General features: G+C 31.7%; 1 protein-coding gene across 1 annotated transcript in view; it reads right to left on the bottom strand.

Annotated features, from left to right (window-relative positions):
• Eys (EGF-like photoreceptor maintenance factor) overlaps window positions 1–26,857 on the bottom strand; it is a 1,514,165-nt gene that overhangs the window by 529,556 nt on the left and 957,752 nt on the right. Inside the window, 1 exon segment of the mRNA XM_077109730.1 lies at window positions 19,545–19,695. Coding sequence (XP_076965845.1) covers window positions 19,545–19,695 — 151 coding nt within the window.

Genomic DNA, 26,857 nt, shown 5'->3' with positions numbered 1-26,857 from the left:
AGTCAGCTTTGCCTGTGTGAGACGAAAGCAATTCTAGACAGTACATTAACAAGGGGATGCAATAGAAATACAAGAGGGAATATTTCCATCAGTTATTCAACCAATGATGTGTTCTGTAGTCTCAATTTCATTTATGTAAAGGTATGACTGAAATATCAGTGATGGGACCCACAGGGCTTTTAGCAATCATAATGGACAGGTTTCCTCTGCTACTGGATAATGATGTTGACTTCCTTAATGACTGTCTTGTCTAAACTGAATATTTTTCTATACAATTTACAAAAGCTAAACATGTTTGATTTACCCCAGGTGGTTTCTGTTCCATGTCCCCATGTCAATCTATATCTGAAATGGACATTTTAATATCCATATTTGTGTTTGAATAGAGATTTTCAAAATAATGTCTCAATGTTTCTTTCATCAGAGGGTGCCGGGCACATGTGATACTTCAAGAACTCGGCATGGCTGATTGCACCTGCTTGGAATTCTGGTAAATTATAGTCAACAATATAGTGTTAAAGTATATGATAAAATATAGAAACTATAACAAATCACTGAAGAAGTGCCTACAACAAGTATTATGTGCCGCAGTCCGGCTGCAGCAAAATAACCGGGGGGTGACGAGCAACTTGTGTACATTGATACAGCAGGAGTGGGAGCCATTTAATGTAGGACAGGAGGGGTATATATACATTCCACACAGCTTATCTTAATTAACATAAACTAGATACAGTAGTCAACCAATAAGGAATCTCCACACTTAATGGCTGGCTGGCGTTACTTCACAAACCACTCCCTCTGGCAAAATGCCAGGCGCCATCCTGACTTGTTTACAGACGCTAACAATTATGGATGCAAATTTTTTATCAAGGCATGTGGCCTGAGTAGCTTCAAGTCAGGTCTTCTAGGAGATAGTTATTCAATCCCCACTCTCAAAATAATCATTCCCAGATGTCAGGATGAAGAATTTTTACACCACTTCCATATTCCCCATGTGTGAGTATTGTGGTGTGTTACATTAGAACTTGACTGAATCACTTTCTAGGATCTATTCCAAAACCACATAGCTTAGGAGGTTTAGGCAGCAGGATTGCAAGTTCAAAGCCAGCCTCAGCAATTTAGCAAGGCTCTAAGTAACTTGGCGAGATCCTGTCTCAAAACAAACAAAAATTTTAAAAGAGCTAGGACAAAGGCAAGGGATATGACTCAGTGGTAAGTAGCTCCTAGGTTCAATTCACAGTACCAAAATAAAAAGGGGGAAGACATATAGAATATACCCATGCAGAGAGCAGTAATCTGGGGTAATGTTGAGTTGAGGTAGTATCAAAGTAAGCTTAAAATTTGAAGACATTCATAGCTCAGTGTTGGCAAAGCAACAACAGAGATCACAATAACAAAAGCAGAATAAACTCCAAACTAACCCGATGGTTATTGGGATAAGTAGTCATGTAAGTATAGTGCCTTGCAAGATGAACAGTATCCACGATTTTGCCATCAAATAATAATTTACATATGCTTTTCCTTCTTATACAATACCTCATATTTCCCAATATTGTTGAGTATGAAAACGAAAATTCAAAAACTTGGAAGTGGGTGTTAATATAAAATAATAGTCATCTAGCTTTCTTCTGTTTCTTCTTCTTCTTCTTTTTTTAAACTTTTTGTTGTTTTGTTTTTTAATTTTGTGGTCCTGAGGATAGGGCCAGGTGCATGCTAGTCAAGTATTGAACTCAGATCTGCATCTCCTCCCCACCCTTACTGTTTTTCTTAGACTTCCAGATATGTTAGACAATCAAATTTCGAAAACATTAAGAGTACGTCTGTTGAGCTGTCAAGTCATTATTTCTTCTCAGAATATTAATAACTTCTGTATTCATGCATTATGATTTTAAATAAATAATATTTTATGGTCAAAAAGATAATATAACATTAAGAAAATACTTTATTTTTAAATAAATTTCAAAATTTGAATGGAAAATCCTTATTTTATTCAGAAATAATAAAAACTGTAATTTGTCTCTTAACCAATGTTTGGGATCCATTAACTTAATACACTTTTCTGATATTTTGATGAACTCCCAGCAAAATTATTTGTAAAGCTATGCTTGAATTTTTCCAGTATGAAAATTTTAATACTACTTGAAATATTTTATTTATTTTTAGACTCTAGAAAGCATTTCTAGTTTGCACATAAATCTGTGTTCCTATAACTTTATCATTGGTCCTTACCTTAGTTATCTCAGACAGTATTAATAGAATACTATAGACTAAGTGCCTTAAACAGAAAAAAATTAATTTTCCTCACAGTTCTGGTAGCCAGGAATTTCACAATCAAGACACTGGCCAGGTCAGTTCCTGTTGACAGCTCTCTCTCTGACTTGCAAACTACCTCTTCATCACTATGTCCTTACATGGTAGAGAGGGTCGGGGGAGCTTGCATGACTCTCTTATAAGGGTACCAGCCAACAAGGTTAAGTACTTCTCTTATTTCTTCACCTGACCTTTATTAGCTCCTCACAGGTCCTGTTTCCAAATACAGTCATACTAGAGGTAGAGCTTCAACAGATAAAGTCATGGAGGACAGGTTCAGTTCAAATATGTCACATTCTGCCTTATACTACCATATAAAGCAAGTCACATTTCTTTTACTTATACCAATCCAGTTAATATTTGCCAATGTTTTTTCAGTAATTCTCTATAGATACACTAATTTTCCTCAAATGGTTTCGCTTCTCCAAAAAGGGGTCAAAAGATCTTTTATCACTTTAAAAAGAATCATTCAGAATATTAATAATGTGAGCACATTTACTTTTTAATAGGTGGAACTTTCATTTTGATAACTCTAATTCTAGGTATCATAACAAAGCTGTCAATGAGGAAACTACCCATTAGAGAAAATTAATCATATATTTGTCTTTCACAACCATGTGGTTTTATAATAGTGACTATTGTGTAAAAACTGTATCTTTTTATATTTTTTCCCTACACTCTAACCTCACATTGGGATGTTTGAAAGGGAAAACTACACTCCTAAACCAGAGATGCAAGAATCAGCCAGCACTGGATTTTCTATACACTAAATTCTAGGACTTCTTGTGTGGTGTGTGATGCCCTAGTATCTTGACCTCCATCTTGTGCCAGATCTTTCTGGTGCACTGCAATTTAGTGCTATTCCTGACCTGGAAGTAGCATATGAGAAAAGGTATCGCTTTTATCTTCTTTATTTGTGAATACATTTTTTTGGTCAGTTTAGAGTTTTTGTAATTACTACTGCTATACAATGGTAGTTCTAGTTTTAGAAATCTAAATACGAAACTTTGGATGGAAAATTTGCTTCTTTCTCTCTTTTTAACTTGTTTTATTACAATATATATAAAATAGTAAAAAAATATAGACAGATCTATTTCCATATGCAAATGGCTTCCTGAATTTCAAACACACAATTAGTATTTCTATTATTGCATAAAATGTATTAGCTATGTCACTGAATGACAAAGTAACAATTTCTTAAAGAAGGACAGATTTTTAAGGGACTTAGTTTTCAGTGCATGTGTTAGCCTGCTCCTCTGCCTTGTGGGCTCTCAGATGTACAACAGATAGAAGAAGAAGGCTTAGTTGATACAGGCCTTTGCAGCAAAGGGACTCTGAAGTGTTCTTCCTTGAAAAACGTAGGAATAACTCAGGAAAAATCAATCTCAGGCGAAAACAAATGCACTATGAGGTTTCTGGACACAACAATGCATCTAACAAGTAAATATGATACTATATATTCTATTTCAACATTGCACTAAGAAATAGAAGAAAATGATCTGGACAAAAAAATCTTTTCTTTTTCATTTAATCAGAAAATGTAATATGTGTCAGGCCTGGTCCAAAACCCTAGAGACAGAAATGCAAATAAAATTCTGTGAGTATTCTGAAGGACCTTCCCATCCAGCAGAGACCACAGGCATGAAGAGAACTAACTACAAAGCAGCAGTCAGTTCAAAGTAGTGACTAGTACTAATGGGTATGTGTTAATGATGCTATCAGAATACAGATAAGTGAAAGAGGGAATCTCCCTGGGGTGACAGGGAAGGATTGATAATGTAGTTAAATTGGCATAATTGAGATATAATGTAATCCATTATACACATGCATGTAATTTAAAAAATAGTATTAAAATTTTAGTTTATGCCCAGACCCATTTTTTGAAAAGCTAATTAAGTTTTCCGATTATTCTATTATAATAAAAGTAACAAACCTTTAAAATAAATTTTCACAAACCTATCATAAATAAAACTTTTCCTGGGTTTGAGGAAAATGTGATCACGACAGTGTTGTTTTAACAATTGCATTTCATTTTCTTTTTCTTAAAAGTTGCTTATAACTTTGGACACATTACATTCATATAACTGAACCTATCATTGTTTTGAATGTCAGAGTTTTTTTTTTTCCCCTTATCCTTTTACTTCAATGACAACTCTTTTCTTATACATAAAATGAACTCGCACCTGGGAATGACATTTAGAAACAATCAATGCTTTTAGTACATTATCCCAAAGATTTTCTCAGAAGCATCTTTGCTTTGCTGAACTTGGAATACACTTAATTTCATATAATCTCTTACTCTAAGATTATTTAGATAGGGTTTTTCAGACTCATTTTTATTTCAGATAATTTTTGAACATCTGACTTAAAGTGATTATAAAAAGAAAAAAAAAACACAACTACAAAAAACAAAGAAACAACTCCCTACCCCTAGGAAAAAAAAAAAGTGATGATACCCAATAGTATTAAACAAGTCATTAAGCAATTTATTTGCTGTAATGGGGACTTCCTTTTATTTCCTCATGAATTCATATAAAGGCTTCAACTTCAACATCTTCAATATCAACCAATAGCCTTCAGACAATAAGCAGGAATAAAAACAGATAAGATACAGTAAAACAATTCACATTGCTAATACAATTTGAAATTAAAATCACTAATTGTGAATATAGGAACAACAATTCTAGATTAAATCTTGTAATAATTTTAATATAAAGTACAACTTCCACAGTTGTAATAGCCATTTGACTATACAAAGAGCTTAAATAATTTTTCCTATTTGATATTGAAGAGTTCTCCACTTTGAGAAGTATGTCACTAATTATCTAAAAATAATTGTTATGCTGATGAGACCAATTAAAGCAGCCTATCTATATACTCCATCAACATTTCTTAAGAAATAGGCTAAAATATTTCCTTGAGATACTATTTAAAAATGTAAAACTAAACTTTTGATGTTTAATATCTTATGATAACATGTCAGAGTAATCTAACATGAACATTCTCAGGTTCCAGTAAGAAGGTTAAAGATTCTTTACCTTCCAAGTGTATCTGATTGTTAGAAAAAAAATCAATCTAATTAGTCCAAATTAAGTAGCTCTTAGAATGTTTACTGAGGAGTATAACAAATTGTTCATACATTTCATATTTAATATGGTATGTAAGTAAGTAAAAATTTAGTTCCCATTCTCTTCCCTCAATGACAAATAAATGTTTTCTCAGGTTGAATTGACATATTTCTTTGCTTTCAAAGTATATCTGATTAGTAGAAAAATCAATCTAATCCATAATAAGTAGCTCTTGGAATTTGTATTAAGGAAATTTTACTTGCTTTAACATTAAAAAAAAGAAAAGAGAAAAAATAAGGGCTGAGTTGGGAATTGATAGTTTCTGATACTTTTTGGAGGGACTGGATAAGTGGGAGAGGGAATAATCCTCTCTAGTAAACTATATATTACATTAAATAACATTTTCTTACTCTGATTTTTACATAAACAGAGTCATGAATTGGGTTATATTATGAAGCTATTCTAATACATCAGTTTTCTCAGTAGCCTCATTTAATCAAAATTTTGTAAGAATTTTTCACTATATAAATTTTAAATTTAAGAATGCTATAATTAAAGTATACTTGAAAATATATATATATTTGATCATTTTGCCAAAATGATTCTTTTTGAAACATAAGAAGATGATAAATTTGGTATTCGAGACAAGTAAAACAAAATTAATTTGCTTCCTTTTCTCTTCTGTCAGTGACAAATGCATCTGTTCTCAGGTTGAAATTACTTATTTTAATATATCTTTACCTTTGAAGTATATCTGAATACTAACAATTTAATCTAATTAACTCATTTTAAGAAGCTCTGGGAATTTGTTCTGAGGATGCTGCCTTTAAAATTCAGAAAATTGTTCATTAAGTAGAGGAAGTTTATTTTTAAAAGTATTTTTATTGTCCTAATAAGCTTTTGTTATTTTTACTATTTGATTATTGATTTACTTGATTTCAAACATAAATTTAACCATTCAGAAGAAAAAGTAAACATGATGGTGAAGTCAGGAAGCAACTGAAACTACCAAGGAAATAAAAAGAAAAAAAAAGTAAAAGTACAGAAAACAAAATATATAATAACATATACAACAACGAGGAACACTACTAGCAAAAATGCCAAGAAGAGTTGGTGGCAAGAAAATTAGAGAAGGGACATAGGAGCAGCCTGTGGGCCTTCACAGGAAAGTTAAAACCTGCCATCTTTTGACATTCTTGTACTCTGGTTGTGCCATACAAATGGCAGAACAATTAGTATACAATCTGCAATTTCTTTTCCCCTTTAATATTGGCTAACCCAGCGGCAGCATTGTGAGAGCGTAAGTGATATTTTAAGGTTCTCAGAACCAGTGATACTTTTGGAGCCTAGAAATTAAGTATAAAACACAAAATTATCAAGAAAAGTCCATTACTTCAAAAAGTATGTGCCATGGTGAAAAACAAACAAACTAACTAACTAACTAACTAAATAAATAAATAAATACAAACAAGGTGACTAGTACAGTAAAAACAAGAGAAGTGCCAAAATGGATATAAATGCAGGTTGCTATGGCATCCCAGTGAGGCAAGTTGACTCAGTCTTCACCTTCAGGAAAGCTTCCCTGGGGAATCTGACAACAGGAGAACAGGTGCCTACGGGGGCACAGATGGTTAGAAGACATCTTCTGGCAGAGGAGGGGCCACAAATCAAGAACGCAGTGAAATAGAGGGCTGGCAATAACGACAGGGAACTGCAACCCGCGGATGAATTCGAATCCCAGGCAAGTGGAGGGGTGGAAGTTAGTATTTACAAACCAGCAAGAAAGGAAGCTGGAGAGTTTGAAATAAGTCAGTGATATCTTGGAAACTCATCTGACAGGACAGCCCTGTGGAGATATACTGAGAATGCCAACAGCTTCTAGGAGAAAGTAGTGGGATCCTGAACTGTTGTTTTGGTTTTGGTTGATTTCTTTCTTTCTTTTCTGCTTGTTTTTCTTTCTTTTCTTTATCTTCCTTTCTTCCTTTTCTCTCTCTCTCTTTTTTTTTTTTTTTGTTTGTTTGTTTTAGTTTCCCTGAAAGGTGGTTTTAAAATTCCGTGCATTCCTTCCAAGTTAACCCTTCAGGCCTCACCTCTGGGCTTCACCTTCTGTCTCTTGAAAATCTCAAACTAATACTTCCACAGGAAATTTAGCTAGGCATTTCAGTTAGGTACAAAAGTGAATCTGCTATGTTTAAAATTTCAAATATACACAGTAAAATTAATCTATTTTAAAAAAGTAAATTTTTTATCTTTTCCCATTGACTTGTCCTTTCCTATATTTTCCATCTCAGGGTAGATTTTCTCAACTGCTTAATCAGCCCAGAATAAAACACCTGGTGGTTACCCTTGACTCCACCCAGTACATCAACTTTAAGAGAATTCCTCTGGGTGTGGTGGTATGCACCTCACTCCCACCTGCTCAGGAGGCTGAGGAAGGAAAATCACCTGAGCCCAGGATATGAGATCAGTCTTAAAACACAAAGGAACCTCCCAATAAATAAATAAATAAATAAACAAAAAATAAATAAATAAAAGCACTAACTTCAAGAAGGCAAAGGATATTTTCATTAGTAGAGGAAGGTGGAGCCCTGTTTTATTACTTATCAGTTAATCAATCCCCAACCCAGAACAATTACTGCTTCATTGTACTCTCTAGATGAATAGATTTGTTGCATAAATAAATGAATTTTTCCTCTCTTTTTATCTGTTCTTATCCCATTTTAAAAATTAACACAAATGAAATAAGTTTTTTTTTTTTTTTTTAAAGAGTATGAGTTGATTTACAAGTAGGTTCCATAAGATAGCAAAATACAAAGAAACATTATGCCAGGATTTTTCTATTGATTTAGATACTAAATTAAAAAACATTTTTTTGAAGCAGATGCTGTGTTAAAAGTCATTACAATCTGTCAAGAATGATATTGTTTGGTAAACATTTTCTGACCTAGTTACTTGTAATAAAGCTATATAGTACAGTATATTTTAAAGGTGTGAGTTGGAGTTTTGGCCTTACCACTCAGTAACTGTATAAAGTCAGATCATTTAGCTTGAATGTCCCCCATTCCCTCATTTGTGAAATGCAAATAGTAATATTACATTTTGCAAAGAACTACTGAACTTATTAAGTGAGATAGTAATTATAAAGAGCTTAAAAAGTATTATCCAAAGAGAATGTGATTAATAGCTGTTATTGTTATAAGTACAATTGTTTTTATAAAATTTATAAATTTTTGTAACAGTTAAAAAAAAAGATCCTCCAAAATGATCTTATTTCCACACATCTTTGAATATGAGACCAGGTTTCTACTTTGTAGTCCAACGCCCAGAGAAAGTGAGGCTATACAGTACAGCAGATGTTGGATCTGTACTGTTTCTGTTCAAATACTGATTCCACCACTGAGTCACCTGTTCTCACTGTGCTTCAATTTTCTTGCTGTGAAATATGAGTAAGCTCTATTAACTTGTTTGTTATGATGAGTTAATATTTGTAATGAAGTCAGGGCAGATCTTAGCACCATCCCTATAAAAAAATCAACAATGTTCTAGGGTACTTAACTGATTAAAAAATGAGAGGTCCAATCTATATCTCTTTAAGTTGTATAGATGTTGTTATTCCTCACACTCATGATAAAGGCTGATGGACAAGGGGTTGAATCTCAAAATAGAGTCAGCAAACCATAGTGACAATGAAGAACATGATTTCTTGGAAATTCAGTTTTTATTTCCTTACTCTAAAAAGACAGACAATTTATACTGCCTCAAATGCCAAGAGGCTGCATTTTCATTAATTTGCTTTGTAAGTAAGTGTTATAAAAATAAGTATATGATGTACATTTTATTAAACCAAGATAATAATTATTTTAACACTAAATCTTCAAAAATTATGTGCTGCATGAACTAGGATCAAATGTTTCATAGCTTAAGTACACATTTGTGCATCACAATTAATTTCAAAACATGTATTTCCATGGTAAAATACAGCGGACTAGTAATGACTTGAAAAAGAGTTTTTTATATTTATGTAGCATAAGGTAGAATGAAATGTTAAAGTTGAAAAGAACCATTAAACAAAATAGTATTCAAGGACAATAGCTATTCAATCTGAACTCTGCAACAACTTGGTTGTTCTCATTCCAACTCTGATTCCCTATTTTGACCAAATCCCTCTTTTGCAGGTCCAAGGAGGATAAATGGCTTGCCCAAGGCACTATGACTTTGAATTGAGGGACTCGGGATATTAACTTCAGAGCTTCAATTCTATATCTTGGATCTCTCTTTTTTAAAATTTTTTATTAGTTGCTCAAAACATTACAGTGATCTTGACATATCATGCATTTGATTCAAATGGGATACGTAATCTTATTTTTCCACGTGTATAGATTCACACTTCAGATAGAGCTCTAATCTCCAGAGTATACAAAGAACTGAAAAAATTAAACAATAATAAAACAAATAACCCAATCAACAAATGGGCCAAGGATCTGAACAGACACTTCTCATAAGAGGATATATAATCAATCAAAAGATATGCAAAAAAATGCTCACCATCTCTAAAAATCAGAGAAATGCAAATTAAAACCACCCTAAGATACCATCTCACTCCACTAAGACTGGCAGCCATTATGAAGTCAAACAATAACAAGTGCTGGCGAGGATGTGGGGAAAAGGGTACTCTTGTACATTGCTGGTGGGTCAGCAAATTGGTTCAGCCAATTTGGAAAGCAGTAGGAGATTCCTTGGAAAGCTGGGAATGGAACCACCATTTGACCCAACTATTCCCCTTCTCGGACTATACTCAAAAGATTTTAAAAGAGCCTACAACAGGGACACAGCTACATCAATGTTCATAGCAGCACAATTCACTATATCTTGGATCTCTAAAGTCCCTTCTTAGTTAATACTTGTAGTCAGATTACTGGGTTCTTAAGAAAACACTGTCTTATGTGATGGAGGAAAAGTAGCATATCTCACAAACAATAATATGACGAATTACTTGGAGAGTTGTTTCCCAATTTTCAGAATCTTATGCTACGTAACTAGACACTGCTTAGTTTTTGCCTGTGAAGGAGCTAGTGTAGTTGCTAATAAAGGGAATTTTAATAACATTGGATTATGTAACATTTTACAATTGACTTTATGAAGTACTTCATTTTCATCTTTATGGATTATGCTACAAGTTCTCTGAATTCATGCTTCACTTATTTCCCCAATTCTCAGACTCCTTAAAATTTAAATTATGATTTTCATACACGAGATCATTCACCTGGGAGTCCTGTTCTCTAGCCTTTGGCTAAATTGGCCTTAAGTCCTTAAATTTCACTAGAAAACCATCTCCCAAATTAATAGCCCCAAAGCACTTAAGCCAAAAATTGATTTTATTTTACTTGCTATTGAGTTATAGATTATGCTGCAAAATTAAATAGGGTTTTAAAATTATGATCTATATTGCTATAATTCCCTAACTAATATAAACTAGATTACTTTTTTACTTTACTTTACCCATATTCCCCTAACCACCTGCAAGGGAATATTGAAGAACTTTGATTTTAATAAATCTATTAAGATAGAAAAGAAAGTTAATAAATATTCATTTGTCTGAATTCTATTCTTTTTTTTTTCATAGTTTAGGCTATTGCCTTCAAACTGTGTTATTGTTTGGTTTTGTTGGTTTGCCTGTTAGTTTTAAAATGAAAACTCTTTGAGACCTTTTACACTTAAATGGAAATTTAGGAAGGAACAGAAGGAATACCAGATGGGAGTCTCTCAAGAGGCATCTTTGGGGATATTTTTTGAAAGCGAGGTGATCCTAGGTGAGCAGAATGTAATAGAGTTTGTGACTGGGATTGTATCTTAATAAAAACAATGTCTGCATAATTTATAGTCTGAGTAAATAGTATACTACAGATAGAACCATCTTGAGATGGACTACACTTCAAAAAATAATCCAACTTCATCAGTTATGGAAGAGTAGCTTGAGGAACAAATATTTCAAGAAATGATTAGTAAATCCAAAAATATTATTTTTGATAGAAATGTGATTAAAAATCAGGTGTGCTCATTTTATATCTGATTATTTTTCTACCACTCTAATTTGTTTCTGGAAGAAAATATAAATGTGGAAAATCTATTTCCCCCATTTAGCATTATTTCCCAATTTGTAACATTTTTGTTGAATATACATATGTAAAATGGATATGGATATTTTAAAGAATAACAATAAATTGATATACATCTACTCTCCACACAGTGAAAGACATTATTAGCAACATTGAGAATTGCTTCAACCACTGATACCTCTTCCCTATCCTTGCCTGTTAATCCCTGTACTTACTTCTAGTTTTTTTAGTTCATTTTTTAAAAATTTACCAAATTAAAAAGAAAGTATGTATGTATGTATATGTATGTATGCACACATGTATTAACACATGTGTGTGTATATATATGTATATATACACATGTTTTCTCCAATATGTGGAAGCAGTGTAAAAATATACACTGTTTAGGTTTTCGTATTTGGGGAATTTTTGTGTTGGCGATATTTGTTCAAGACTTCTTTTTTCACTCCTATAAATCATGTTGGTGAATGTGACTGAAGGTCACTGATTTTCCCTACCTTATATGTGTGCAGTACATACAGAATACATATAACGATGTGAGTGAACAGTTTGCTCTTTTTCATTTGTTTCAAATACTTTTGATATGAACATTTCAGCACATATCTTGTGTGCATACACAAGAATTTCACCTAAAATGGAACATTTTGCTATTTGGGACATGTACATCTTTTACTTTATAGATGATAGCAAATGAATTTTTAGTACATATTTTTAAAATATTAAACTTTCTCCCTGCAGCTATGATTTATGTGCTGATTATAATAGGAAATTAATTTATATAGCAGGTGCCCCTTTTTCTAGTGGAAAACATTAGCACTAAACAGAATACTGATATAGTTTCTTTACTTATCATCATGAGCTTAAATAGAGGGGGTAATTTCTTTGGTTAATTTACCAATAATATCCATGATAGGGAATTTCAGGGATACTCTAATGTTTTGTTCTTACTGGTCTTGATTTTAGCAAGATTGAGAAGACTTCTTTCTAAAAACTTCCTCTCCTTCTAGCTTCTGTGTTGGTACATTTTCTTGGTTGTACTCTTGCCCTTCTGCCTATTGAATTAGCGTCTCATTAAATGTCATGTATTCTCGGATGCTGTCTTGGCCCTCTTTTCTCTTTTCCATCACTCTCTCCTGACATTGTCATGTAATCTATTCTCACGTGTTTAAATATTACAGGCTGATGTGTGGCTGACAAAGACTGTCTGCCATTCTATAGTGGTCTCTTCACTTTGTTGACAGTACCTTTAGCTTTTTAAATTTAATCTATTCCCATTATCAGTACTTGTTTTTGTTTCATGGGCTATTGAGTCCAGAAAATCTTTGCATGTGCCAATATCTTGAAGTGCTTTCCCTATGTTGTATTCTAGTAGTTTTAAAGATTCAGGTCTTAAATTATTTGGCCCATTATAAGTGCGTTTTTGTATTGGGTGAGTGGTTGGGGGTCTAGTTTCAATCTTTTCTACATTTGAATAGCCAGTTTTTCCAGCACATTTGTGGTAGAGTCTGTCCTTTCTCCAGTGTATATTTTTGGCACTTTTGTTGAGAATCAGATGGCTATCAGTGTGTAAGTTCATTTCTGGGTTCTTTATTCTGTTCCATTTGTCTATCCATCTGTCTATATTTGTGCCTGTATAGGCTTGGTAGTGTGTTTTCAAGTCAGGTATTTTGATACTTCCAACTTTGTTCTTTCTGTTCAGAACTGCTTTGGCATTGCAGGGTATTTTGTATTCATCTGACAGAGGATTAACATTCAGGATATATAAAGAACTCAAAATATTTACCAATGAAATGACAAATAATCCACTCGATAAATGGGCAAATTATTTGAACAGAAACTTCACTAAACAGTAAGTACTAATGGCCAATAAATATATAAAAATATGCTCAATATCTTTATCCATCAGAAAAAGGCAAATCAAAAGTATATTGAGATTCTATCTCATCCCAGATAGAATAGCAATTATTGAAAAATGAATAAATAACATGCTGGGGAAGATTTGGAAAAAAGGAATACTTGTTTGCTATTGGTGGGAAGGTAAATTAGTTCAACCACTATGAAAACAGTATGGAGAGTTATTAAGAAACTTAAACAAGAACTACCACATGACCCAGCTAACCACTCCTGGGCTTATATATATCCAGAGTAAATGAATTCAGTATAAAAAAGAGGTATCTGTACCCATATTTATTGCTACTCACAAAAAACATATATATATAATTGAATATTTTTCAGCCAAAAAGAAGAACAAAAATCCTACCATTTGCACAAATATAGGTGAAACTGGAAGACATCAAGGTAAGTGAAATAAGCCATATACAGAAAAATGAATACTGCATGTTTTCTGTAATATGTGTAAAGCAAGGGAAAAAAATCTGAAATCAAAGCAAAACAAAATAAAAACACAAACAAAAGAACCCCAAAGATGATCTGATGTTAGAAAAGGAAATTTTAGGCCCCAGAGAGAGGACTAGAGGAAGTGGGAGAAAGGGGAAAAACAAGGTAAGAGAAGGGAGGTGGGATAAGATCAAAGCTTGATATAGCATGTATGGAAATGCCATAGTAAAACCCATTAATTAGTACAATTAATATATGTTAATAATTATAAAAATATTAATGTCAGTTATATTTAATCACTCCTTCTGCAAATTTTTCAGATACCTCAAAGTATCCAAGCTAATTATCTTCTCATTTCCCCCAAATATTTTGTCCTTAGTCTTTCCCCTTAGTAATAAGTTTTCCATTTAATAGCTTAAACCAGCAGTCTTATTTTGCTAAGCACATCCTTCTGACCTTTTAATAGGTTTACATGTGCAAACATGTGCAAAATTTCTTTCTATATTTTCTAATGTGATTTAAAAAATAGGGGAAGGTAGGTACAGTGGTGAATATAAGTCAGGTCTTTGATTAATGCAAGGAGACCTTCTGAAACAAGAAATAAACAGAGGTATTAAAGAGGAATTAAATCATATTGGATATAAACCAGGGAGTGGGATAGTATAATGGTGGTTCCATTCCCAATTTTCTCAGGAATCTCCATACTGCTTTCCATAGTGCTTGCACCAATTTGCAGTCCCACCAGCACACATCAATGTTTATAGCAGCTCAATTCACAATAGCTAGACTGTGGAACCAACCTAGGTGTCCCTCAATGGGTGAATGGATAAAGAAAATGTGGTATATATACTCAGTGTAATATTACTCAGCTTTAAAGAAGAGTGAAATTATGATATTTGCCAGTATATGGTTGGAGTTGAAGAATATCATGCTGATTGAAATAAGCCAATCCCACAAAACCAAAGGCAGAATGTTTTCTCTAATATGCAGACGCTAATTCACAATAAGGCAGGAGACACTGGGGAAGTATAGTGTTACCTTAGATTAGATAGAGGGAAATGATGGGAGATGAGGGGAGAGGATGTGGGCATAAGAAAGATAGTAGACTGAAACAGACATTATTACTATATGTATATATGTGACTACGTGACCAGTATGATTCTGCAACATGTACAAACAGAAAAATGAGAAATTATATCCTATCTATGTATGATATATCAAAGTGCATAAATGCATTTTACTGTCATATATAAATAATTAAAACAAATACAAAAATTTTTAAAAAGCATATTAGGAAAAAAAAAAAACAGATTAAGTGGAGACAATAAGACACAAGCCTTTCCAGATTTTTGGCACTCAGAGTTTTACAAAGAAACAAATGCAGAATTGAAAAAGAGATGGATCCGAAAAAAAAAAAAAAAACTGTAAGAGCATTTTGTGGAAAAACATGGAGCAGTGGGAAAAGAGTTTGCTCTTTGTTGGATGACAGTCATTTTTGCACTATGGAATGGAGTAAGTCCGCAATGGGCTCCTGGTTTACTAAGAAAGGCATGACTTCTCATGTAGAAGTCAATTAAGATTGATGCTTCTGTTTTCAAGGAATGGGAAATAATTCTCATAGGATTGGTCTGAATCTGATGACAATTTATTTAGGTGTCATTGATGACAGAATAGACAACCAGAGGCCCAAATGATAAGTCTGTCAGAAGGAGTAAATGAATGCCTTACCATATTACCTCTATAAGAAGCAAAGCATTTTGAAATGGTACAGTGAAATCTCAATTTATCTATTATTTTGCTTATGTTTATGTTCATCAGTGGGTACATTTATGTAAATGCCTATTTAATTAGACTTCCTATTGTGGAATGATCCTCTTTTTACTGATATATTTATTTTTACTGATAGATTTATTTTACTGATATATTTATTTACTGATATATTTATTTACTGATATAATTATTTTTATTGATAATATTTATTTCCATAGTTATTTTATTTCCTTTTGTATTTTGTAAAGAGATAATAGAATTGTGGCTTGATCTGCATTTGCTAGAGTTTAAGGTTCGGTGTCCTTAAGTAACTTGGGCCTGAAAGCAGGAGTCCATGCACTAGGAATTAAAGTACTACCAAGGAAAATGTTTTCCTATCATCAGAGAGGAGGCATTTACTCTTGGACCTTGGAAGTTATTATCATTTAAGGTCATCAGGGGACACAGAGTTTTTCATACTCCAGGCACAAAATTGAGAGTGTCTAACTGTTTCATTTTCTTCTTACATACTGAGCTCTGTGTGATTTTGTTAAAGGGAGCATTAAACAACCTGTCAGTACATACACATTGGATCACAGACTCTTCTCATGCGTAGGGACTCTGGCCAGTACAGAAAGACATTATTGGAAACTTAGACATTAGAGGATAAGTGTAACTTAGTGTTTATTGGTTGGAGGAATCAAAGATAGTTTCTTCCCTTAGTGTTTTATGATGAAAACCTGTTGTTTTTAATTTTCTGAGCACTGACTACCCACTGTGCTTAAACAGCAGCTCTTAATCAGAACACAATAATTAGATAGTTAGAGCCTGCATGATATTTAGATATTCAGTGGAGTTGCATTGCATAGAGAAAGGTCTATAAAGTTGGTTTTCCTTTTTCTTTTTCTGATACATCATATAATTTCTCTTTAAGTTTTATTGTCCAGATACATTTTATAGTATGCCTGTATTAATCATTTAGTACAATGCAAGTGTACGTCATACACACACCAAAAACCCCCACACATTTATATGGTTACTGTGACACCACCACGATGGAAGAAAAGAATAAAAACTCATTAAGGATCTGACATAAAATCTTTCGAACACAGTAAATTTAACCAGAAGAGAAAACCTGCTTTGTTGGCTGTTTTTTTTTCCCTTTAATTTCAAGGTAACTTTAGTGGTCTGTTCATCAGTAAATATTTCTCCAAATTTGATTGCAATAAATGTAGAGATACCTTATATCACAGGAAGAATATCAGATATTTAGTAAGATAATCCTTTAGTAAATTGTATTTCTTTCAGACAAGTCTTTGGAGAAAATGTTTAGAAATATAGTCAATCATTATCACATATCTGCGAAATTATTTACCCATTCTCTACATAACACCTTCCCTCTTTTATTATTAACAAGTTTCCAGAAAAAAAATAACAACAAAAAAAAATTCCCTTGCTTCTTCTGTTTCATTTACTGTCCCTTCTGATACTACAACTTGATTTCTGTTCTTATTTTTCTCCTGAAATTGGTGGTTATCCTTTCACATCATGCTTCTTTGGGAAACGTTTTTCATGTTTTTGTGGCATTCTTCTTGTCTGTTGCGAAGGTCTCTATTCCTTAACTAGTTTAAAGCACATCTCTTCCAAGCCCACTCCTTGACTGCTGATCTCCAATTCTTTACCATATCTTTTCTTAAACTACAAAATCAATCTAATCAATGATTCTGACTTCTACCTTCTGCTGTACAGATACACATGGCAATAGCTTCTGGGTCTCTTGTGGAGTCAAGACCCATATTTTAAATTACTTTCTCTACACCACACTGTCCCAGTGACAGGAATGATATTTAGAAGGAATATACTGATACAGTGGACAAATAGATTAGAGGTGTTGCCAAGCCAGTTAAGTATCTGGCTATACACAGTTCTACTTCTCCTGTCCAAAAGTAAATGCAAAACTAAACCTGCCATTTTTCCTATAAATAATCTTGTTTTCCCCACTTAAAAAATGGCACCACAACTTACTTAGTTACAAAGCCAAAAGTGCTTGTTCAAATACCAGGTTTTTTGATCACAGTTTCAGAGTTATTTTCTCACCTCTATTGCCATAATATCATTTCTTGTTTATTATTGCTGTAACCCAAATTTACCAGTTCTAAACTGCTATAGTTCTACTCTTCTTATGTGAAAACAGCATGTTACTTCCAATTAAAACTTCTTAAATGGTTTCCTAGGTACTAGCATATAAATAAATCTATACTATTTTGCACTTTGTATAGAATTAATTGTGCTCTGCCTCCTGCTCACCTTGTCTTTAAAAGTCCTTCTTCTGCTCAGTTCTTATTTCTTTTCTCCCTCTTCTCCCCACCTACCTCTCCATTAATTATGGCCCAGTGTGTGATCTTGCCTCTATCCAGAATGACAAGCCTGCAGATTATTTACTGGGAAGAATTGATCTTCTCTCAAATTTCTACCTAATTACAAACTTTCTGACTTCCCCAGGGAGGCTAGTAGACTTTCTTACATATTTTCCTATATTACTTTTTTATATTATTCATATTTATAAAAGACTAGATACTTAACTATATTAGTAATAGTTGTATATCTTACCAATAGAATATTAGCCCCCTTGAATCTTTGGTACTTGCATTTAATTACTGTATACTTACAATGATAAGAGTCTATATGAAAACCTATTTTTTACTTGGGAAATGTATACACAATATCAAGATGAACAATCAATAAAAAAAGAAATCAATCCAAATTTAAATAGCTAAAGGTTAATTTATGTATATTTTAGAATCTCTTTACCATTCTTTAATGGATATTTCACTTAGAATATAAATGAAACTTTAACTATGTCACAAAAACTTTTCTTATCTTGGTACAAACCAAACAGACATTTTCTACTCTTATGGGACTTATAGATTTGTTTATCCAGACAAAAATCAATAAAAGACATTAATATTATAGAAAAAGTCACAAAGTCTGTTTAATGATCAATAAATTCACTGCTAATGGAGTAAATCTAAATCTAAAATAGTCTCTTCATTCTTACTGATACAGAATGTCCTAATTTTATTAAATGCTTGTGGGTCAAATCAAATATGCAAGAAAAATTTGTTTTTCATGTCTATTTGTTTTTAAAATGTTTACCTCATGTATACCAGAAATCATAATGATAGTTAAGTAGACTTATATCAATTTGTATTACTTGTGGTACTTTAAGAACACTTTAAATTTCTAACATAAAGATAGTATGTTCTAGTATGTAAAATGCAATGGTAAATATTAGTAAGAGAAAAAGTTCATAATTGTAATAAGCTATTGGTACATTTAGCAATCTTAAATTTTTTAGGGCAATTCTCTGCAATAGCATAAAATGGAGCCACATAATCAATAGCATTTAAGTCAACATGCAGGCTTTTATCCTAGAATGTAACTTAATAATAAAGAAAATAAGCTAATTATCCAAATGGAAATTTAGAGAATGGGCTGGCATGGACACAAAGTACTATAGAGAAAGTCCTTAAACATTACTAAGCCCATTTCTCAAGTCATATTTTTGGCTTATTTTTCAGCAAGCACATTAACATATCCAATGAAAATTATTGAGTTAGTAGTGCACAAAAACCCACACACTTGATATTACACATTGTACACAGACCACAGACATAAGATGGAAAAACAGTTTGATACTGGAACAATTCTATTCATTAAGAGCATTAAGCTTTAAGTCTACTTGGAATTATAAGAAAAAAAAAGATATATATATTTATTTTATGATAAGATATATATATATTCCAAGTATATATAAAATATATACATATATATATGATTGCTCAAAATTTCTTTTTGAAAATCATAGATGACTCCACTAATCATAAAACATTTTTAAAGTTTTCCTTTTTCTGTCTTCAAAACGATGACATAATTTATATTTTTATAACATCCATGAAGCTACCTTTGTTTTTGCATGAAGATCTGGTAATCCACCGATAAAGACAGACCATGATTTTGACAGTGGTTTTCCAGGCATGTCATCAATAGATATGCTGTTTTCTATAATCCTTCCTAGAAGAGTCAGTTCAGCTCTACATGGGTCCAGTTCTTGTCTGCAACGATTTAAGAAGGAAATTCATGGTTTTAGTATGTATTGTATAAACATTTGTCTGATCAATTAATTAAGCTGTTACCAAAAGAAGAAAGATTTAAGTAAATAGATTATCTCACCACAAAAATCAACAAAGCCAGAAGTAGATTAAGTAGATTAGAAACCCTTAATGCTTAAAATACCTATATATAACATTAAATTTTAGCAAAACACAAATTATAGATATTACTTAATGAAATGAGTAACTCCTGATAATAAACATCCTTCTCAGGAGTAGGTGAAAGAATGTTATAGTATAATAGTCTTGTTGGTTACATATTACATTCCTGAATTCTCTGTATGAAGGAAAAAAATTAAAACGAATCAGATTTAAATGTGGTTTTACAGGGTACAATATACCTTTAAGCAGAAAACAGAAATATTGCAGAGAGTAATTAGTTGTAAAAATATAATTTATAGCAAGAAGAAAAATGTGAAAATTTTGAAAAGAATAAAATAAAAAATGACTTAACTAGGATTCTCAGAATAATTAAGTCCAATGCATCCATCTTTTAAAAGGATGAGAAAAATACTACAGTACTCTAACATATAGATATGAATATATCATTTACTCTATTCATAGTTTCATTATTTAATGCAGAAATTGGAAAACAATGACCAGTGGGACAAATCTTCCCTGCCACTCTTAGTAAATAAAGTTTAATTTGAACACAGCCACATGTTTCTTCATCTACAATCTATGGGAGCTCTCATGTCAAGAGTTGAACAACTGCAGCAAAGATTCTAAGGCCCAAAGGACCAAAAGTGCATCCTACCTAAGTCTTACAGAAAACCTTGGTAGATCCATCATTTAATCAATGTACCTGTTTCCAAAGTAGGTATCCTTATTATAATGCTTTCCACACATGTTCTATAAGACACAGCATTCACTTACCAGTGTTATCCAATACCATGAGTATATGTTCTGTCTTTCATATATTTATGTGAACTTTTTATTTTTTATAATATAATATTAAAGAGGGTAAATGGAAAAACTTTATGAAATATTATATTATGAACATGTCCAAGTAACCATTATCTTGGTCAAAAGACAAAAAATCATTATTTATTCCAATTCAGAAACACAGACCTCCATTTGCATTCAACATTATATTTTTGATGCTCATTTTTGTTATTGAAGTTTGCCACAGCCCGGCTGGCTGTAGCACAATAACCAGGGGGTGATGAGCAACTTGTGTAGATTGATACAGCAGGAGTGGGAGCCGTTTATTGTAGGACAGGAGGGGTTTATATACATTACACACAGCTTATCTTAATTAAAATAAACTAGATACAGCAGTCAACCAATAAGGAATCTCCACACTTAATGGCTAGCTGGCATTACTTCACAAATCACTCCCTCTGGCAAAATGCCAGGCGCCATCTTGACTTGTTTACAGACCCTAACAAAAGTTAACAAGAGTTTATTCATTTTCAAGGTACATCGCTGGATATTTCATAAATTACTTATTGTAGTGTTGATATAGTTTTGAATTGTTCTAATTTGGGGGTTATTATATAAATTTTGCTGCAATAAATGTGGTTGAATATATTATTTAGTGTACATATATATGAATTTCTGTTGAAGTTTTAATAAAAACGATTGACTCTGCTCTATATTTGGGACATATTCTCTGTTGGTTAAAAAATTGCAAATGAGTTATTTTATTCATCTGGTATATTACATTTTTTTTCATAATGGTGACCTTCACTGATACAAATTTTAATTTATACCAACTCATTAATCATTTACTTAATTATTGTTATTTTATTGTTGTTCTTTTTTCTGATCTACTATATATTTGAAAAGTTATTTTGGTTTTGACACTTAAATCTACAACACATCTGAAATTGATTTTTATATAATCTGTATAATCTGAGGTATGTATTAAATTGTTTTTATGGATCCAGTAATATGAGTGAAAAAAGAAGAAAAAAATCCATTCTCCAGTATTCTGCCATCTGATTTCTATCATAAATCAAATCCATTTATATCTGCTCTGTTTTTAGGCTATTCTGTTCCATTGGTCAGTTTTTCTATCATACACTAATATATCACTGTCTTAACACTTACTCTAAAATAAAGTATTTGATATTTGGTAGAGTAAGTTCTTCTGCTTCATTTTTGCCCTCTCAACACTGTTTAGGCTGCAGAGATGTGTGTATGTGTATATATGTGTGTGTATTTCTGGGCTTTCCTTCTCTTTTATGTGTCTATATTTGTACTTTGTGCCATATTACACAGCAGAAATATTGATGTTATATTGATGTTTTACATATTGTATACATTAAATCCTCTTATGTTGTGTAGCTTTTTGATTGAGATGATTGAACATCCTTTTATCCATTCTTCCTTCTTAATTGGTGTGAATTAAGTTGACTGGTGTTACAATGTTTGGATGTATTCCTAGAATAGGTCTAACTTGCTTAAGATGTATGACGTTTTCGTATAAGGCTGGATTGACTTTCTAGATTTTCAGGAATGTTTTTGTATATGTTAAAAGATCTTGCCTTTCAAATTTCTTCTACTGTTCTTATAACATTTTGGTATCAAGGTTATGCTGTCCTTATTTTCTTTAAGAAAGTACTTTTACGTTGATGATATATTTATCCTTTGTGTATGGTAGTATTCAGTACACAGACAACTGGGCCTGAAATTGTCTTTGAGATTACTTTTGCTCTTTTTTCTTCATGATTTCCCTCTTTTAATTTGTTCTGAGCTTAATTTATTCTTCTCTAAGTTTTAAAATCTAATATGCTCTCATGAGTGAAAATTTCCCATTAAGCATAAATTGAGATATATTCAACATATTCTATTTTTCATTGTCATCTGCTCAAAATATTTCAAAATTTTCTTTTTGATTTTGTTTTGTTCATTCAAGAATCATTCAGACCGGTATCACTAAACTTAAAAAATATATAGGAATTTCTGTTTTTTTAAAAAATATTCTAAGTATAGTTTAAATCAAGGTTGCTCAGAGAATATTTTCTACTTACTTTTCATTCTTTGAAATGTATTGACTCAAGCTGCATAGGAGAGCATATGGAAAATTTTAGTAATATTTTCAGACCCTAGAATTTCTGTAGTTGATTGGAATGTTCATATATATGTGAATGTGCCCCCTCATATTTACATACCCACTTTTATAGTAAGTACAAGTGGTACAATAAAATAATTAAATCATGTGCATGATGCATGTAATTTCTTATAAACAATATTTACAGAGATTCTCTGCATCCCTCTTCCATTTATGTCATAATGTAAAGTTGAAAGCTAAAATCAAGTATGGCCATGTAACAAATATTGGGGTTTTGATAAAGAAACTTTTGAAAAAATTCAAAAGTTTAGTGACATTTCCTATATTAAGAAAATGGAAGGAAAATTTTTTGAACAGTTTTAGAACCTACTTGATGTTCTTGAATCTGTATTTAGAAGCAAACTGCAAACTTTCTGGGTTAATTACTTCTTACAATTAACTGTTAAAAATATCTTAGGGAGGATATAGCTTCCAGGAAGCCATTCATTAAATGATAAAAATAAAGAAAATACTGCTACTTCTGCTCCAATCATTCTCTGAATTTTAATGTTTGGAAAATAGTTTGTACTGTTTTGTGATATTAAAATAGCAATAATTATTCCCTAACACTTTGCTAATGAACTCATTTCTCCTATTTCATGAATCAAATAAAATGCATTAAGATATGAAACACATTTATTTGGTCTTTGATTATAACAACTTCCAGAGTAATTTAAAAATAATTTATATAGATTCTTACATTTTTTTCTTGATCATAGAAGACATATAAGTTATTTATGTTAACATTAGAAAAAAAATAAATTTAACATCTGATCTATGCATGAATCAACTTGAATCTTTCGTAAGTTGGTTTTTAAAATGGTATCAACAAATATAGGTCAAGATGTATATGCATTCACTTATATATAAGTGTGTCATGCATACATAATACATAAATACATCAACATTGTTTGGTCTTTATCAATTTCTCTTACATGACTATTTTACAATTTTACTGAGTACTGTATTGTATATTATGTTCCAAGATCTTAAATTTATAAACAATTAAGAGATAATTACCACCTAGAAAGTCATTTCACCCTTGTTTAATTATTTATTTATGAAATATTCTTGGATATTTTAAATAAAATTTTAAGGGGTTTTAAGTGTGTATTATCAAATTGCTAAATTATATTCCAGAAACCCTGTTCTAATTGGCAGTGTTAGAAAAGTTCATGGTGTTTCTTTTTATATTTGCATTTGTATGATAAGTTCTATTAGTATTTTCAATATTTTCTACATTAAAAGTCTTTCCCATCTAAGAAATAAGTACTTATATTTTATTTTTATAGATAGTTTTGAAGGTCCTTAATCACTTCATAATCAGATTTTGTGTATATTAACAGTTTTTACTTGTATTTTATATTCTTTCAGTGTGATATTTGAGATTATACTGCTTTAATTATTGTAGTTGCACAATTTACTTTAATATTTGACATGCCAGTGTCCTTTCATATAAGACCAGTTCAAGTATTTCATTTGCCTTTTAATTCATTTATAATTTAGAATCCATTGTTTTCTATCTTTCAATGACATTTTTATCAAGATTAAAATACATTATTAGAATTAAAGTTGTTTTATGTTCTGACATTTAAAGAAATATATATATATATATATATATATATATATATGTATATATAAACATACATATATGTGTACATAAACATGCCTGCTCATATTTTTCAAATATACATGTAAATATGTGTTTATACTCCTTAAATTACAAATTAAAATATTTTATTTCAGCATAAATAAAAATATTTGCATTTTTGTGTGTTCCATACTTAACTATGGTGTTTAACCTTATGGAAATCTTAGAGAATAACAATGAGAAAATGCTATGTATTAATTTAACATGCAATTGTACTAAGTTGTGTAGTAAACTCTGCAGTAAGAACACAAATTACATAAAGTTGGAAATAATCCAGACTTCACTAAAAGTATTCAATTGGTCCTTGCATCATGAAGATGATTATAGTAGAAAGACAGAAGATAAATGGATAATGCAGACTTGGGGTTGTGATTGAGGGTGAAAACTATAAGAGACATGAATGAGGTAATATTTTAAAGTCTTGGTCTAAAATTGAGAATGAGAGTTGGGTTCAATTACAACTTACTGAGTTTCTTTGACCAAGTTGTACTCTTTTATGAGATTACTAGGTCATATACTGTAATGTCAGTGTTGTGGGAGGTGTTATTCTTATACTGAAACATACCTAAAACAGGGCCTTGTTTGTGGCAAACACCACAATGCAATGTGTAAGAGCAGTTTACAGAATACTGTCTAAAATATATTAGGTGTTTAATAAATTACAGCATTTTTATTTTGAACATAGAATTTTGTAAAATTACAATTATTTGAGAGAATAGTTCATAAAATGCTTACAATACTAAAAAAAACTAAAATTGCAACAGAAGAATCTGAATTTATCTCAGGAGCTATTATTATTTTATTATAATTTAAAACTTGATTTTATATTTTCCTTATACATTTTCTTCAGAAAATTTTCTCAATTGACTAATTATGATGGTTAACTTTTTGTGTCAACTTGACTAAGCCATAGACCAAGTTAGTCAGCTGAACACTAATAAGTTCTGTTAAGTGAAGACATTTTATAGATATGGTTAAAATCTATGTGAACCCTAAGTGAAAGATATTACTCCCTGTAGTTATGGTGGACCTCATCTAATTGGTTGAAAATCCTCATGAGCAAGCTGAAGCTTTCCTGAGGAAGACTTTCCATCTTTGCATGCAGCATAACTCCTCATCCTATTTTTAGTCTGCCAACCTGCCCTGTATATTTCATACTTATGCAGACAGACTCCAGAGATACAAAAGCCCATTTTTGGCAGCAATTCTTGTAATATATATCTTCTGATGGTTTTATTTTTCTGTCAAAACTTTGACTGATACAGATTTTGGTACCTAGACTACTGAAAGTACCAAGATAATTATTTCATCAAATGTATGATTTTTTTTCATATTATTTTAGAAACTGAAGCAGTATTAATGTTTACTTCTTATGGAATTTGAATTTTTAACTGGAGCTGGACCTGGTAATAGCTCCTTTTAACATCTCAAAATCTGTCTCTCTCTCAATTAGTGCTAACCATGCAGAATTTTGTTCCTTAGAGAGACTTTTCTGCATAAACGGTAATGGATCTGGTGATTGACCTTTGACCATGAACTACAAGCTAGAGACTTGTGGTCTTTCATGAAGCTAAATGATCAGAAGAACTGTTGTTTTCTCTGAGAACAAAGAACATTGAGGAAAGTTTGATATATTATGTGAGAAATTATTTGTAGAAATATTGCTTTGAATTTTTTACTTGAAATTTATTATGAATTTTTATCACTTTAGTTCAATTTCTGTTCCTTGTGAAAGCCAATATAATTAATTCATAGATAACATTATTTTGATTCACCAAATACTGTTATTTCTGTATTAATTATGCTGACTTTCACCTTTGAATAAATGTGGGTATTTTCTTTCATACTTAAATTTCTACATTGGTTATTCTTGTTTTCAAAGCTATTATATTTCTGATATAGATTAACTACTACTGTAAATGAATACAGGGCTGGCATTTTGTCTTTTCTCATACCAGATTCCAGAGAACTTGCTATGTTAAAAGAAGATCAAGGGTAGGTATGCCTCCATTATAGCAGTGCAGACAATCAGGTCTTCTTTACTGAAAATGCAGTTCTAATATTTCATCAAGCAAGGTTGTTATTTTATTCAAAAGACATATTTTTAACAGCAGTCATATCCTTCCCCTTAGGCTCATTAGAGCGAAAGCAATGCTGTTCTGATTGTGCTCCATTGAATCTAACAGGAATTGACTGAACGTAGGAAAACAGTCTTTCTTACAACATTATTGTTTAGTATTTGCTGATGATACAGTTTACCTATCACACCAGGCAGCATAAAGCTTTTCCATCAAGGCTTTTTAATGCTTTCTATTAAATCAGCAGACCAGGTGCACTTTAAAGGTCAAATGAATACAACAGACTTTTTTTTTTTTTTTTGTATAATTGCAAATATA

This window comes from Callospermophilus lateralis, chromosome 6 (genome assembly GCF_048772815.1).
Source record: "Callospermophilus lateralis isolate mCalLat2 chromosome 6, mCalLat2.hap1, whole genome shotgun sequence".
NCBI lineage: Eukaryota > Metazoa > Chordata > Mammalia > Rodentia > Sciuridae > Callospermophilus > Callospermophilus lateralis.
Note: the sequence above shows the minus strand (reverse complement) of the source record. Positions and strands in the feature narration are given on the sequence as shown.